The sequence below is a fragment of the Typha latifolia genome, chromosome 3 (genome assembly GCF_019914945.1).
Source record: "Typha latifolia isolate L0001 chromosome 3, TyphaL0001v2, whole genome shotgun sequence".
In the NCBI taxonomy this organism is placed as follows: domain Eukaryota; kingdom Viridiplantae; phylum Streptophyta; class Magnoliopsida; order Poales; family Typhaceae; genus Typha; species Typha latifolia.
This window is the reverse complement of record NC_133088.1, coordinates 16,044,326-16,059,432: the sequence shown is the minus strand read 5'-3', so window position 1 is coordinate 16,059,432 and position 15,107 is coordinate 16,044,326. Positions and strand designations below refer to the sequence as shown.

The following is a 15,107-nucleotide window of genomic DNA, read 5'->3' as shown; positions in this document are numbered from 1 at the left end:
CGTGACAACCCAGCAGCAACTTGCTACCATATGAAAACAATGAAGATGAATAAATAAATGCTACATGTGCCACCGTCGGGAATTTTATTTTGATTTTTTACTTCTTCGAATCTTAATTTTCTTTTGAAAATCTAAATTAGATTAACAGGAAACAGACGTCCGTATCTAACAGGATCGCCTACATAACTAGCCGCAGGAAGACATACTGCCAATTGTCCGAACATCAAAATAACTCGTGCACCCGGAATTGCAGATGATCTGCTTCCCAGTATAAGATCCAGAATAGAATCCCAACTAAAGGGATACGAAGACAAAAGGAAACAAAACAGAGGTGGTCACGGGCACTGGCATGGCATGCATCATTCCGTAGCCTTTGTACTTTTTCCCATACCAATATCTTCTCCTCATATGTCACTTACCATAGTTTGGAAGGAGTGAGAAGATCTAGCAATGAGATCTATGGCGTCTTCTTATAAGCCTCAGCGTGATGACCAGAAGAAGCTTTCGCCCTTGGTTTTGTTACTCTTGTCATTGTACTACTCTGCAGTGCAAGTGAAAGGAGGAGCATCTAAGGCTCCTCCAGTGGTGGGAAACATCTCCAAAGTTGGCGATGCACAGTTGTTCCAGATTTACTATGGTCAAAGCTTCAAGGTCATCAAGAACAGCGTTGATGGGAAGAGCTATCTTCTCATGCAGGTATCTTATCTTCTTATTTCCCATGATCTATGTTACATAAGTACTACCATGAATATATGTGTAGATTAACATTCTTTTTTTTTTTTTCTCCCCCTTTTTTTTTTTATGGCGATGGGGATTATCATTAGAGTAATTCTAGGATGGCATCAAAGACGAAGTATTGCACCGGGAGGATCAAGTCCTTCATCATTCCCCTCTCCAATTACTCGGTCGACACCGTAGCTTTCCCTGGTATGTACCCATTTTTTCCATTGATTTCTTTCTCAAGTATGGTATATTGCATGCGTAATCTATTCGCATTGTAATGATATATAAATGTTTTATGTGCAAAATATTAGTATTTTCTGATGGACCATAAACAATTTTAACGGATACGGGTTCGGATCCGTAATTGGATACCTTAGAACTATAATAATTAAGCTTTGGCACTCGAAGTGTTTGGAGAAATGCTTTTGCTTGCTCAGGAAAGTGATACTAATTCTTTGTTTCTTGTCATTATTTTGCAGTGTCATTCTTCGAGGTGAGCGTTAATGCTGCTGAGATAAAGTAGATTTCTCTTTCATGTATTGGAGTTTGGTTTGCCAAAGAGGTTTTAATCATCATTCCGCTATGTATCTAGTAGGTTTCTGTAAATATATTGGACTTTGGCTCCCTACAATGACTTGTTTTATTTAAACTTGACTATAAAATTTCTACCAGATTCTCTAGAGATTCTGTTCAATTGCATGTTTATTATTTATATTGAAAGATGTGCAGTTACTGGGTGTGCTAGAGAGCTTGAAGGGGATAACATCTGACAGAGTTACTTCAGAATGTATACTTCAATCTTATTCAAGTGGTAATATCCAGCTTGTGGGTAAGACAAATGTGCAGCAACTCTCGCAATTCATGGCAAACTTTATCAGCAATGTAGATGACGAACAATCCTGCAATTTTGCGGCCTTTGTGCCTCTGGATGAGAGGACTCCTCTGCAGGTATACTCTTATTACTTCCTATATGTTTTCCTAATAGATACTTGATCTTATATATATGTCATGCATATTTTGTAGAATTATAAGCTAAGTTACTGCTCAGTAGTTAAATCCTTCTTTCTCCTTTTCTGGATGGCTCTCTTAAGAGGGCAGAGTGGATCAAGTATTTGGCAACTTTCACAAACTCAGAAGTAAGAGCCAATTCAGTCTATGATGCAGTTAAGTCCAGCTTCTATCATTTCTTTTTTCTTCTTAATTTGGATCAAATAAAAGATGCAGATAGAGTTATTTAGTCCTTTTCCTAGGGAAACAAAAGAAGCCGATTTAGGTTGAGCATTATCTGTTTCTCTTATAGATTTGGCTATGCAGGTTAAATCAAACTATATGTGCCTAAGCAAAGGGGCTGCGAATCTTAAAACCCGGTTCAAACCTATTGTAGCTTGGGTGGAGTACAAGCAGGTTTGCCCTTGTTATGTACATTCTGTGAAATGCTTTTGGCTTCATGGAGTAAAAAGTGATGTGGTTCACTTAATGAAATCAAGTGTGTGGCTTTAGAATTTGATGTGTATATACTTATTTCAATTTCATCCGCCTGTTTTGTAGGGAATATGGTCTTTTGCTAAAGAAGATTACAAGCTGCAAGTAGGATCTCTCTTTTTTTTTTTTTTTCTTACAGTATATAAAAGCTAAGATTGTTGAACAAATTCTTACATTTTAAAGGGATCTTGTCTTAATGAGCAGTATGTGACTGATGCGGGAGGGGAGAACTTGGATGATTCTATCACCAATAATAGCTACAATGTTTCAGACCCAGAGGATATGGACAATTTCCATGCCATCCTTTATGTAAGTTTCTCGCGATCATTCTTCGCTCCGGGAAAAATATTTAAATTTTTTTTTTCTATGGAAATTAGATAGGTGGAACATGATATAATAGCTTCAGTATGAGCTTTTTACTGGCTGTTCACTCACATGGATTCAATCCTTCACATTGTCATCCTAACTTAGAGTTAAAGATTCCACGAAAGTCAGCTTGAACTGTTCAAAAACTTATTCAAAATAGTTGATCACTACCTGACAAGTTGAATCTAGTGGACAATAGAGCAAGTATATAATGTTTACTATAATTGATCTTGGAAAGAAAGTTAAGAAGAACAAGCACATGGAAGACTGATCGAATTTGCTTGCTGTCAGACAGTGGATGTGGTGATTGATCAGACATATGCTTCAGAGCCTGCAGAGTACGCACTATCATCATTTTTGGACAACATTGAGGTAGAAGACAATTCCTGTTTTGCTTTCCTCACTAATCGGAGTGTATGGAGATACGACAAGAGGCTTCACGATTCGGCAACACTCGGTAATGAATGATTTCCTCTTTTCAAAGATTTAACTCCATTTATCAAACTAAACTATGTAGGTCTACTGCTGCATTCTGTTCACCTAAATGAGCTGTTGAATTTGAGCACACTTTGAACAGAATTATTGTCTCAGGTTTTGGGTTAGAAATCTTTCTGAAGTTGTGTGATAACCAGGGCATATTGAACAGCTTATTCAAGCATTGCTGGATTGCTCTAAGGACCCAACTCCCTGATACTGTAAACTAGAGCTGAAAGTTTTCAAACAGTACCATTTCACCAATTTTCCTTCCAAAATCCTATTCAAGCATCATTTTTATGGTGTTGAGATATCTGCAGAATACCTGAACACACTGAATTTATAAAAGTTCAACATCTTGAGCATATACATCACATTACTACTCTAGTTGCCAGGTTAATTGCCTTCTAATATTCATTATAAGGCAGTTTTCAGCTTTATAAGTGCTAGTACTGAAACACAAATTATTATTATTATTTCATTTTCTTTCTCACAGATTGGTATGATGGAGCAATCTCCCAGCCCCAGCTAGTCTTAGCAGATTTAATCGAGGCCTTCTTCCCGACCGGAAACTACACGACGACTTACTTCAGAAACCTCGCGAAGGTGTGTTGCAATCTCCATTCTCTTCCATGTCAAAAATCTCAGTAACTCTCCTGAGACATTTCCTAACTTCCGAATTCTTAATCTTAACCAGGAAGAAGGGGTGACAACAATAGGCCCTGAGATGTGTGATAGGAGCATCTCCACACCTATGGATCCTACAATTGTGCCGTGTCAGTGATGACACACTTCCTTCATCTCTACTAAATTGTTGTATTGAACCTCAGATACAAACAAGCACAGGATTGATGTACTATTGCTGATGAATCCATTCATCCTCTCTGAAACTTTAATGGAAGATAACCAACGAATGGTAGCAAATAGTGATCTAGATAACCAGGAACGTAGTTAGTACAAGCCGGATTGCGTCCGGCAATAATGCAAGGATAAGAACGTTATGACAAAAATGGCGGAATAATAATTCCTGTGGGCGGATAAGACGGGGGAGAGTACGAGCTGCCAATGAATTAATCTCTATTTCGTGCGATGCCATCTGTCTTAAGCCAATGGAGTTTTGAAACCTGACATGGGAAAGCCGTAATCGATAGAGACATAATATTACAGCAATCTCCCATTAAATCCGCCTAAGATTTCAAACACCGTATCGGCCGATAAGGATTGGACGGTAATCAGTTCACAACGCTGCTGACTAATCTTTCAATGCTTATCTCTCTTCTAGATGTTTTTAGTTGACGAGCAGCAAAATTGAAATAAAAATAAAAATAAAGAGTAAAATATATTTTAACCATGCTCAAAATTATTTTACTCATCTGTATTTTAAAAAGTCTCAAATCAGACCGTGTAGACTAAAGCAGGATTATTAATTTTTTTATTAAATTTAACTAAGCATCATAGTTATAGTAATTTAGAGATAATATCTCAAAAATATTCAATCTCATCTAACCTAACACCGATAAATATATTTTAATCATTTTGACCGAAAAATTAATAGTTTTAGATTTTTTGACCCAAAATAATTAATAAGAGTTTCTAGTAAAGTTACTTATTTGTGTTTGATAAAAAATTGAAAATAAATAATTATTATAATTAATGATAGCATATAATATATAAAGGTGGAAGTGTAATTCTATCTGTTTAGAATAGAAAATGAAATAGGAAAGTTGAATGAACTCGTTTCTCCTTCTACTTTCTCAATCTATATACACTATAAAAAATTATTACTTTTTTTTCTCACGGACTAAACAATCCAATCCTTCTTGAGTTTGTTTAGTACAATAATAATTAATTACTGGATAATAATTAAAGATTAATTTGGTGACGTGGGGCCTCATAGGATAAAAGCCATGAATTATATGTACGGAACCAACCCTATCCACAAGATTGGGAGGACAACGAAGACAGAGGAGACAAATAATAAAAAAGATCAAAATTATTTCACACCCTATCTTTTCTATTAATTTAATTCAACCCCTATATTTTTTCGAGAATACCACCCAAACACCTCAAACCACCTTTATAATATATGAAATGAGTTAAATTATAACTTGAGTAAGTTTTTAAAGATCAAAATAAATATATGATAGGGTAAAATTACAACTTTTGCATAGAACTATGTAGCACTTTTCTATCCAATTGTAATAGAGAAATGATATAAATTTTATTAGTTGGAATTTTCCCATCATAATAATAATGAATATAAAAAAGTTGAGTCTCTTCTCCTTCCACTAAATTTAGTTATAATTTAAATTTTTAAATTTAAAATAAAATATATATTTAAACTTTTCTATCTTATTAATCATCTAAAAATGAGTAGAGGATTTATATTTACTTAAACAATAAGATTAATTATACATTCTCTATTATCTCAAATATAGAAAAGATAAAATGATATAAACAAATAAAATTTTATAAATCAATATATATTATGATTGACACCCTAATTTGATAATTTTATAATCTTACCTCTCTATTTTTTTTTTATAATTCTCACTTAACATTCAGACGACGTTACTTTGACTTACTAACGTTGACCAGGCTACTAAAAGTCTAAAATACCCATATTATTTTCTCTCATTTTCTATATCTCTTTATCATCTTTCTCATCTACCATTATCATCCTCTCTTTGCCACTCCCCTTTCTCCTCCTTCTCCTCATTTTCTTCTTATTTTCTTCTTTTTTTATTTTTAAAAAGAGAAAAATAAGATGAAGAAGGAAAAACTAATTTAAGTATTTATAAATTATTATGTATATTATAACAAAATATCTTTTTCTAATACCGTCTAAGTTAATCAAAGATATTAAAATACAAATTATAGGAGAAAATGATAGCTCAGATTATAAAATCTTAAAGATAAAATGAGATTATTATGATGAATATAAAAGTTGAGTCTCTATTATCTCAAATATGGAAAAGATAAAATGATATAAACAAATAAAATTTTATAAATCAATATATATTATGATTGACACCCTAATTTGATAATTTTATAATCTTACCTCTCTAATTTTTTCTTATAATTCTTATTTAACATTCAGACGACATTACTTTGACTAACTAACGTTGACCAGGCTACTAAAAGTCTAAAATACCCATATCATTTCCTCTCATTTTCTATATCTCTTTATCATCTTTCTCATCTACCATTATTATCCTCTTTGCGGCCACATTTTCTCATCTTTGCCACTCCCCTTTCTCCTCCTTCTCCTCATTTTCTTCTTATTTTCTTCTTTTTTTTTCATTTTTGGAAAGAGAAAAAATAAGATGAAGAAGGAAAAACTAATTTAAGTATTTATAAATTATTATGTATATTATAACAAAATATCTTTTTCTAAGTTAACCAAAGATATTAAAATAAAAATTATAGGAGAAAATGATAGCTCAGATTATAAAATTTTAAAGATAAAATGAGATTATTAAAATAATTAAAATATAGGATGTGAATAGTAAAAAACTCATTAAATAAATAAAAAAGTAAAGATTAGTATGATTTTAGAGCACAACCACGGATTATTTGAAGATAAAGGTGTGGAATGAAAAGAAAAAAAAAATCACAAGAAAGAAAAACAGATGGACATATTAATAAGTTGGGTGAAATTTTAGCCACAAATGGACGTGGCCGTATGGCATAGCGATGTGGAGGCCTTATCCACTGGTCTCCCTTCCCTAGTACGAAAGGGAGGGGGGGGGGGGACAGTGAAAGCACGACTGGATAACTTCGAATCTATTTAGTTCTCAAAACACCAAACTCTCCTCCCATGCTTATCCTCATCACCACCCCTTTCCCACCTCCGTATGACCCACCACTTAGCTTGTTATTTTTCTCTTCCAAGGCTAGAAGGTTTCGATTATTGAGAGAGCAATGGGAAGTTTCCATTCTAATCGTTCAATTCGTTAGGCCCAATCGCATGGTCTATTGGAGGGGAAGCTTAAGGCCAAGGCGTACATTTTCTAGTTAGGAATGGAGGTTTCTTTCGTTTCGCAAGGCAGCAGCCTTGGGATAATGGTTCAAAGGGAGGAGGAGGAGGAGGAGGAGGAGGAGGATCTTGGGTCGTTGTCATCTTTCTCTGAGGAGGATGGGGATTCGAGTAATTCATTGGCTTCGTCCTCCTCGGAATTCACGGAGGATGCGACTTCTTCGAATTCGTCGTCGTCGTCGTCGTTTCCGCCGTCTTCGTCGGTGAACGAGATGTCTGAGGAGGGGCCTCTCTTTGAGATGTCCTCTCTTGTCGCAGAGCTTCCTTTCAAGTAAGTTAGACCTTCAACTTACGATTTTTTTTAAAAAAAAAACTTTATAATAATCTATGTAGATGAATTAGGAAAATGTAGTCAATTTGAGTTAATTGATCTTTTTTGCCTCTGGGATTGCAGGAGAGGGCTTTCAAAGCACTACCAAGGGAAGTCTCAATCTTTCACATCTTTGTCCAATGTGATGAGTTTGGAGGATCTCATCAAGCCAGAGAGGCCAATCAAGAAGAAGCTCAAGTCATCTAAGAGCTATGCTGGTGGATTGGACAACCATAACCCACTGTCTCCTAAGCATGGCTCCAAGACAATAGCAAAGAAGACATTAAGGGGCTCTTTTTCTTCACTTGGTGGGAGGAGGCATAGCTTCATGGGTAGCAAACCTCCTGTGCCTCCGCAGAGATCTGGAAGTCTCTCTAGCCAAAATCTTCTGTTTGCTTGAGGAAGCCTTGCAAGTCTTAGGAACTAATCGACCGCCTTGATTGGCTTTTGTGTGTGTTTCTGTATGCCAGAGGTTTTAATCTGGCGGCATTAACATCTTTAGTAGGTTATAGAGGAAATGTGTGTTTTCTGATCTAGTGTTTCTAGATCAGTTTGTGTATCACCTCACCTGTTCGACAATGTGGCTGTGTAGTTTGTAGTCCCACCAAGTGATCAACAAGGGGAACCTTTGTTTCTACTTTTAGACTCTTCAATGAATGCTTTTCTCTGTCCATAAAGGATGAGCAACGAGAATTTGTAGTGTATATGAACCTCATGCTATTAATAAGATTTAAGAACTGATATGAAAGAAGTGTGTTGTTTAGATTAAAAGAAAAGAACCATTACCAGTATATATTATTGAGGAAATGCAGGGGTACGAGGCAGAAGCATCTCGGCATGATGCCTAAACTTCAATACCCAACTGACCCAAGATAACAAATCCGTGAAGATATACAGATAAGATGACACATGAATGCGACAGAAAAATTTAATCAACTCCAAATTTATAAAAGTAAACAAAATAATAATAATGATCAGAGCCCACAACACCTGAAAAGGCCCATATCTCGGTTAATGAACATTAACTTTCTTGCGCTCTTGTTCTTCCAAATATACAGTCAATATCCGAAGAAACTGGAATAGAACAAAAAACCTGTTACATTATGTTCTCCCCAATTTAAGGATGAGTGCTTACACTTTCATTCCTTCATCAATAATAGGAACCACTCTATGCCAAATTTGCTTCACTTGTGCTGACATTCGAAACAGTAATTCATCAAAAGGAAAAAATAAAAAATCAAAATCAAACTGCATGGTACTCCAGAAAAAGGCACAGCTTCTGTACAAGAATGGCACGTGTACCAAACAAAGGCTTTCCTTCACCAATCCAATTCTTCTCTAGGGTTGATGCTTTTGCATTTGCCTGCATATCAGCTTGGAAAGTTGATACTATTTGATAAATTGATGTTCTAAGAACATCAGCCATTGCATAAGCTTTACTGTGCAGTATAACTCCTCTCTTTTTACTAGTGATTGCAGGAACATTATCTTTTCTCCCAGAGCTAAGAGTAGCCCATTTGATACTTGCAGGACCAAGCAAGTGTGCAGACTGTGGGTTGGTCCTCTTCCCTAAACAAGCCTCAACCGCTAGTAGGGAGGACAACAATGTTGAAACTGCAGCAACATTGCAACCAGTTAGCTGAGCAATTCCATACCGATCCTCCCAGTGTGAGCGTGCAGTCAATGCTGCTAGAATCCTTGCACACCATGCATATAACTGTGAATAGAGCAAAGAAAAACATTAACAATGCAGAGAGGTTTAATGTAAAGCAGTAATCAAGGAAATTGAACTTTAATGGTTCTCACAAAAGAAAAACATGTCATGTTCAGATGTTCTTATCCCACTTCAGCTGATTGTGGCATACCAATGAACTTTAGGTATTGTCTGACACATTTGACAACTTAGCTATCAGAAAATTCTTCCAGTCGTCATAAGGATATTAAAGAAAAAAGTATATGCTATGTTTTCCCGAAAAGGAAAAAAGAAGAAGAAGAAGAAGAAGAAGCTGATCTATCACTGCATTGAACTGAATGTTCAGTTTAGGACCTATCACTTGAGCCATCCTTTTCATTAAATCTTTCATTTGTATTTGACAACTATTTTGCTTTTGCTAAATACTCATTGTTGTTGATCCACTCTTTCATCTCATGAATTGTTTGATAGATGTTTAGAGGTGTACTAGTGGGTCTAGTGGCAGAAGAAAGGTTGGACTATCATTGAAGAGTTCAACTCTCTAAGTTGAAAATTGTGAAGATCATCTAACATGTCCAAAGTGCATCCTGCTCCTATACATTTCCAACAGAGATTCTTCCAGATAAGTAAGACCTGAATGTCCATGAAACTACAACCAAGAGTTGGAAGATAAAAATGACTGAAAGAGCAGAAAGTTCTGAAACCTTCAAATTTCGCCCAAGGTAGCATTAATCAGGGAGAAAAAGGATAGGATACAACTTTAGGGTTGATGCAGCATATCCTGCAGATAATAATAGACAACCAGAACCAGTACTTCAGTTACTATTTACAGTGTATAAGAAGCCACCACTCATTCCACTCTACTTAACAATACCAGTGCAGTCACTGCCTTTTCAGACCCTGCAATGGTAGGTATAGTCATCCCATCTCTTTCTCCAAGATAATATGAAGAGCCATCCTTACTTTGTCCTAGTGAGTTTAGGCACGAGAACCAGCAAATTATCAGGAATTCGCCTTCACATCTAACTGTCGCTTAAACAATCATATAGTAACTACAAATTACAAGCACTGTAAATATAACTGTAGATACCCAGATAAATAAAAGCCAGCCAACTATTAAAAGTTGTAAACGTTCGGCATAAAAGATCTCCCTCACCTGGCTAACAATAAAAGCTGGCTATATTGAAGTTGAATACAAACCTAAAAATTAAACAATGTTTTACTTAAACTTCTGACAGCTAATAAGATGGCAGTACATATGATATAATAGCAAATTCCAAGAAGCAGCCAAAATCTTCACTATGAGTATCTTTCCGAATGTCAAGTTAACAAATGTACTTAAGTAGACAACCTCAAGGAAAACTTCCCATTGGCCATGTCCTTCAAACTGATTTGCCCCCTTACTGGCCTCTGTAACTATGGGACCGTAGGTTTACTGCCTCATACTGGTCTTATTGAAAAATCTTAATTAAAGATAGATGTTGCTACAACTAACAAAAAATGTATAGCTCAAAGTATAGTGATATCTACTTAGACTGACTAATCATCAAGATGGGTAGAGACAGTCAGCACAAAATGACAAATAACAATATGAAAGGTATAACAAGCAATATTCTAGAAACAGCTTATTCACGACTGCATGTCTAATCATATTGATGCACATAGTGATGGGAAAAATATAAGAACAGAAATCCAGTAAAGGACCTGCTTTCAGTCCCATGCTGGCATTCCATTCATTGATAGAAGCATAATCATCTGATTCATCAAATAAATTAATCCAACATTCATCAATTGAATTAATGCAGCTGTAGTGCCACAAAATTAACATACTTCATGACTACTTGTGTATCTTTTGAGATAACAGACCACTTTCATAATCAGGAAGTCAACTCACAGTGGAAATTCATATCCATAAGAGTATGATCCGACCATCTATTAGATAGTGTAAAATGTGGAGAAACGCTTAGATGAAAGGAAACTAATAAAAAGAGGAAAGAAATTGTAACTTGTCCCACAGAGTGCAGGCAAATTTGATTCAGGCCTTCTACTTGATATTACAGTAAAGATAGTAAACTAAAAACATTACAAGTTTATACCACCAAAAGATCAGATACACTCATTGATTTTGCAATTAAAGGGAGTCAAGGTAGCAAGTTGAAATAGGGAAGCAAAAACAATATAGCCCATAAGGACAAAGATTGGTATTAGCAATAGGGCAGCAAAAACAGATGTGTCTCATATGGACAAAGGCGAGATTATTTGGGAGTTTCTACAATAAAACTAACTCGCAAATTCTTTAGTTGAAGCCAACTTGTATTTGAAGAAAGTCAATGGACTCCATCCAATGTTGCAAATTGGTCCCCGACTAATATCAGAGAAGAAGAGAGCAATGACAGGACAGATGGAAGCGAGCCAGATAAAATGGCACCATAAGAAATAGTAGGTACGACTTTGTCACAACCAAGCTTATATGACAATAGAGTATCCAAGTGGAAGATGAAAAAGCCCGTGAAAATAACCAACCAAAAGTATGATACCAATGTTTGCTCCTGACATGAGGATCCTAGCAGGCTAGAAGCTCATGGAGAAACAAAGGTTAATTAGCTTGTTTGTTTAGTTGGAGAAACCCAAATTCCTTATGTCTTAACAGTGCATGAAAATACACTGAAGGCAGTACCTTTTTTCATGCCAACATTAGAAATGCACAGATGTTTAGTACTTACATAAATATGTGTATGCACGCAGGCGTTTTGACCGCGAGCATATTCAATATTCTAAATAATGAAAACATGATTCCACACTCCTGTTGACTTAGAAATTCAACTACCAGTCAACCGGTTCATAACTTAACAAAACTTGTGTAAGGATGATTACTGGAATTTTTTTTTTTATCACTAGTATATTAATCAAAGAAAGAGCTTTAGCTATTCAACTATTAAAATACATGAAAGAAGTTCAGATTAGGCAACAACAAGAGAAAATGAAGATGGCATAAATTATTAGTATAATGATATTAGGCCTAGTACCTGAAAATCATTAAAGGCTTCAAAAAGCCTTGACTGAACTTGAATATCCATAGGTGGACTTAATTGCTGGGCCAAGAAATCTGACTTATCACCAGAAAATCCTTCCAAACCCTCAGCAATCTTTGAGGCAAACTGTTCTAGAGGCCTCAAGCAAACATTAATTACTCTTCTGTAAGTTTCACCAGTTTCCTCAAAAAAAGCAGCTCGTCGCCAGGGTTCCATGTTGCTCTCAGAAACCATACATAAATCTAGGTACGCAAGGTACTGGAGAAGAGATTTTGGAGTACTTTGTTCTAAGGTCTCAAGGAGAATTTCGCTAGGATTTGTTTCTGCAGCAGCTGATCCCTGTGGTGGTGCAAAAATGCTCCTCCTTGTATGTACCACCTAGAAAATCATTACATAAACAAATATCAAACCACAAGTACAAAGTACAAATTAAACCATACATGGGGAAATTGGAGCTGATGATATACAAAACAGCAGGAAAAAAAGGAGAAGCCAACCTGCAGTAAGTGATAACATATTTCCCAACAGAGAGAAACAGTATACATCCCAATAAAAAATCTAAACTGCTGAATAATATGTCTTCCTAATGTTCTCTTGTTCTTGAACTGCTCTGGAAGAAACAGCATAAACAAGAAGGAGCAGACAAAAGCCTGGATTGACATCTTCAGAGCTCTTTTGGACGACGATGGAAGCCCCATTTTAAAGCTGTAGAAAAGAGGACGCTGCAGACGCAACCAGTTAAAAGAAAATGATAAATACTCTGAACTTATACATGTTTGGTGAGAAAAATGCAGAAAATACAACAAGTATACGCATCCCCAGCTGAACAAAAAGTAGTAAAATCTCACTTTCCAAATATGATCAAATAAATCTGAATTAATGGATAACTTTTCTTCATCAAAGTTCAAACTTCAGACAAATATTAGTACGTGAAGAAAAGCATGTCTACAAAGAACAAAGAACAAAGAACCATGAGTACTGGATTAGCATATTTGCTGTGGAAGAAAATTTTGACCTACAAGAAAACTGTCCAACGAGTTCACTTTTTTTCTTTAATATCATAGAAAGTAAGATAAATTGGACACTGGGATAAGAGAGACAAAAAATAAAAAATAAAAAGATATAAAGGTCAGTACTCTTAATATAAATGGACAATCCATATGAGAGTCCTTACAGTTTTAAGCTACTAGCAAGAGTCGAACAAATTTATCAAAGCACACAACATTAATATCCTAATCACACTAAATCCAACCATAAATAATTTAAAACAGTAAATATTTGCAGTTGAAATTTGCACTAAACCAATTCTCTTAGTTAATCATCCTCTAAGCTATCAAATATTTTACTAAAACATCTTCCTGTAAAAAATATTGCTTTTACAGCAAAATTTGGATTTCACAAGTAAGAAGTGCTTCCTTTTCACTGCAATTTCTGATACAACGACAAGAAACACCTCATCCTTCAGGGTATTATGTGATTCAGTCGCTTTTCTATTTCGCATAATCTAATAAGCAACAATTTCTCATAAAACCTACCTTCTACTATCCAGTATCTAAATCGAATCTCCTCGAGCAATGAAAGCAACAAAATGGTAAGCTTTTCGTTTCACTTACCTGAACGATTGGAAACTTCAAGACCCATCTCTTCCTATAAAGATAATGGATCCCAAACACCAATCCAAAAACCGCCCCTTTCAGTCCCAATCCCACCAGCCCTATCCCATCCACGAGCTCCGACGAGTCCCCACACACCGCCCCCACCGAGAGAAACCCCGAGACGCCGCAGATGACCAAGAAGAGGGCAGACGCCAACGCCCTCCGCACTCGCAGGCGCGAATCGGCCGCGAATGACGGATTCGAGAAGCCGCCGATGAGGGATCGGAGTGAAACTTTGAGGAAGGCGGCGGTGAGCTCGGGGAGTGAAGCGGAGGGCTCCGGATGGGGCGAGGAGAGGAGAAAGAGGGAGAGGGAGAGGAGAACGAGAGAGAGGTGGAACGAAATGAAGGAGAGGAGGGAGAGGAGAGAGGAAGGGTGGCGGTGGAGAAGGAGGGAGGAGGAGAAGAGGTAGATGGAGGTGGAGGCGATGGATTGCCAAATCAGAAACCCTAGCCATCGATTCTTGACTACATCGTGAGGGGAAGAAGAAGGGAAGGACGACATGGGCGGATTTGGGAGTGGAGGGAGAGAGAAGAAAGGGTTTTGTTGGGTTTTTGAGGTCTTTGGACTGTGATTTTATAGGGGAGGGCGGGAATAATACGCGAAATTAGGGATGAAGCGCTAGAAACAAGATGATAGAGATTTAGCCTATGTATGAAAAAAAAAGTAAAAGTTAATGTCAAAAATTATTTTACTCCATGTTATTTAAATAATTTTAAATCAGTCTATATACTTATAATAAAAATAAAATTATTAATTTTTATTAAATTTAATTAAATAATATATTAATATCAAAAATATCTCTATTATATTTGTTAGAGAAGACATGCAGATTTTAATATAATACAGTAAAATTATTAAACTAGTCATAATACTCGGTTAAATTTAATAGAAAAATTAACGATCTTATTTTAATCATAAATATAGGGGCTGGTTTAAAACTTTTTAAATTATAAAAAATAAAATAAATTTAGGCATAAGTATACAGGAATAAAATGTATTAGTTTAAGAACACTTGCATTTGGTTAGTGTACAAGGGTATTTAGTCAGGAATTAAGTTTTTCTTAATTAATAAAAGTGCGATAAGAGAATGCAAATAAGTATTAAGAGAGAGCTACCGAGTTACTCCTCTCACTATTCAGAATAACAAATATATACTTATAAAATAATAAGTATGATATCTTACTATAAACCTATAAATATTTATTATAAATATAAATAAAGAATAATAATCCTGTACCAAAATAACCTCTTAAACATTTTTCAGCACAAAATATTATTATATAAAGTATATTTCATGATAACAGTTGTGAAAACAATTTTTTAATGTTAT

The 15,107-nt window shown here is 35.6% G+C and overlaps 3 protein-coding genes across 5 annotated transcripts; 2 read left to right on the top strand and 1 right to left on the bottom strand.

Moving 5' to 3' along the window:
• Positions 1-352: 352 nt before the first annotated feature.
• On the top strand, positions 353-3,935 carry LOC140783221 (uncharacterized). 3 transcript variants are annotated; one of them, XM_073130014.1, is made up of 11 exons: positions 355-696; positions 825-927; positions 1,203-1,216; positions 1,453-1,671; positions 1,815-1,886; positions 2,038-2,127; positions 2,272-2,310; positions 2,410-2,514; positions 2,863-3,028; positions 3,542-3,651; positions 3,743-3,935. In XM_073130014.1, the coding sequence occupies exons 1-11, from the start codon at positions 451-453 to the stop codon at positions 3,827-3,829; spliced, it is 1,251 nt and encodes a 416-aa protein (XP_072986115.1). In that variant the 5' UTR covers positions 355-450; the 3' UTR covers positions 3,830-3,935. The 3 variants fall into 3 exon arrangements, with proteins under 3 accessions (XP_072986116.1, XP_072986115.1, XP_072986117.1); XM_073130016.1 differs by having other exon boundaries at positions 357-696; positions 836-927; XM_073130015.1 differs by lacking the exon at positions 1,815-1,886 and having other exon boundaries at positions 353-696.
• A 2,863-nt stretch (positions 3,936-6,798) lies between these two features.
• On the top strand, positions 6,799-8,071 carry LOC140784505 (uncharacterized). Its single transcript, XM_073131970.1, has 2 exons — positions 6,799-7,355; positions 7,479-8,071. Exons 1-2 carry the CDS (start codon positions 7,069-7,071, stop codon positions 7,792-7,794), a joined length of 603 nt encoding a protein of 200 aa, XP_072988071.1. The 5' UTR covers positions 6,799-7,068; the 3' UTR covers positions 7,795-8,071.
• A 328-nt stretch (positions 8,072-8,399) lies between these two features.
• On the bottom strand, positions 8,400-14,389 carry LOC140784504 (uncharacterized). The gene is made up of 4 exons (XM_073131969.1): positions 13,733-14,389; positions 12,617-12,841; positions 12,114-12,497; positions 8,400-9,111 (listed from the first exon to the last, which is right to left on the bottom strand). Exons 1-4 carry the CDS (start codon positions 14,276-14,278, stop codon positions 8,638-8,640), a joined length of 1,629 nt encoding a protein of 542 aa, XP_072988070.1. The 5' UTR covers positions 14,279-14,389; the 3' UTR covers positions 8,400-8,637.
• Positions 14,390-15,107: the final 718 nt, after the last annotated feature.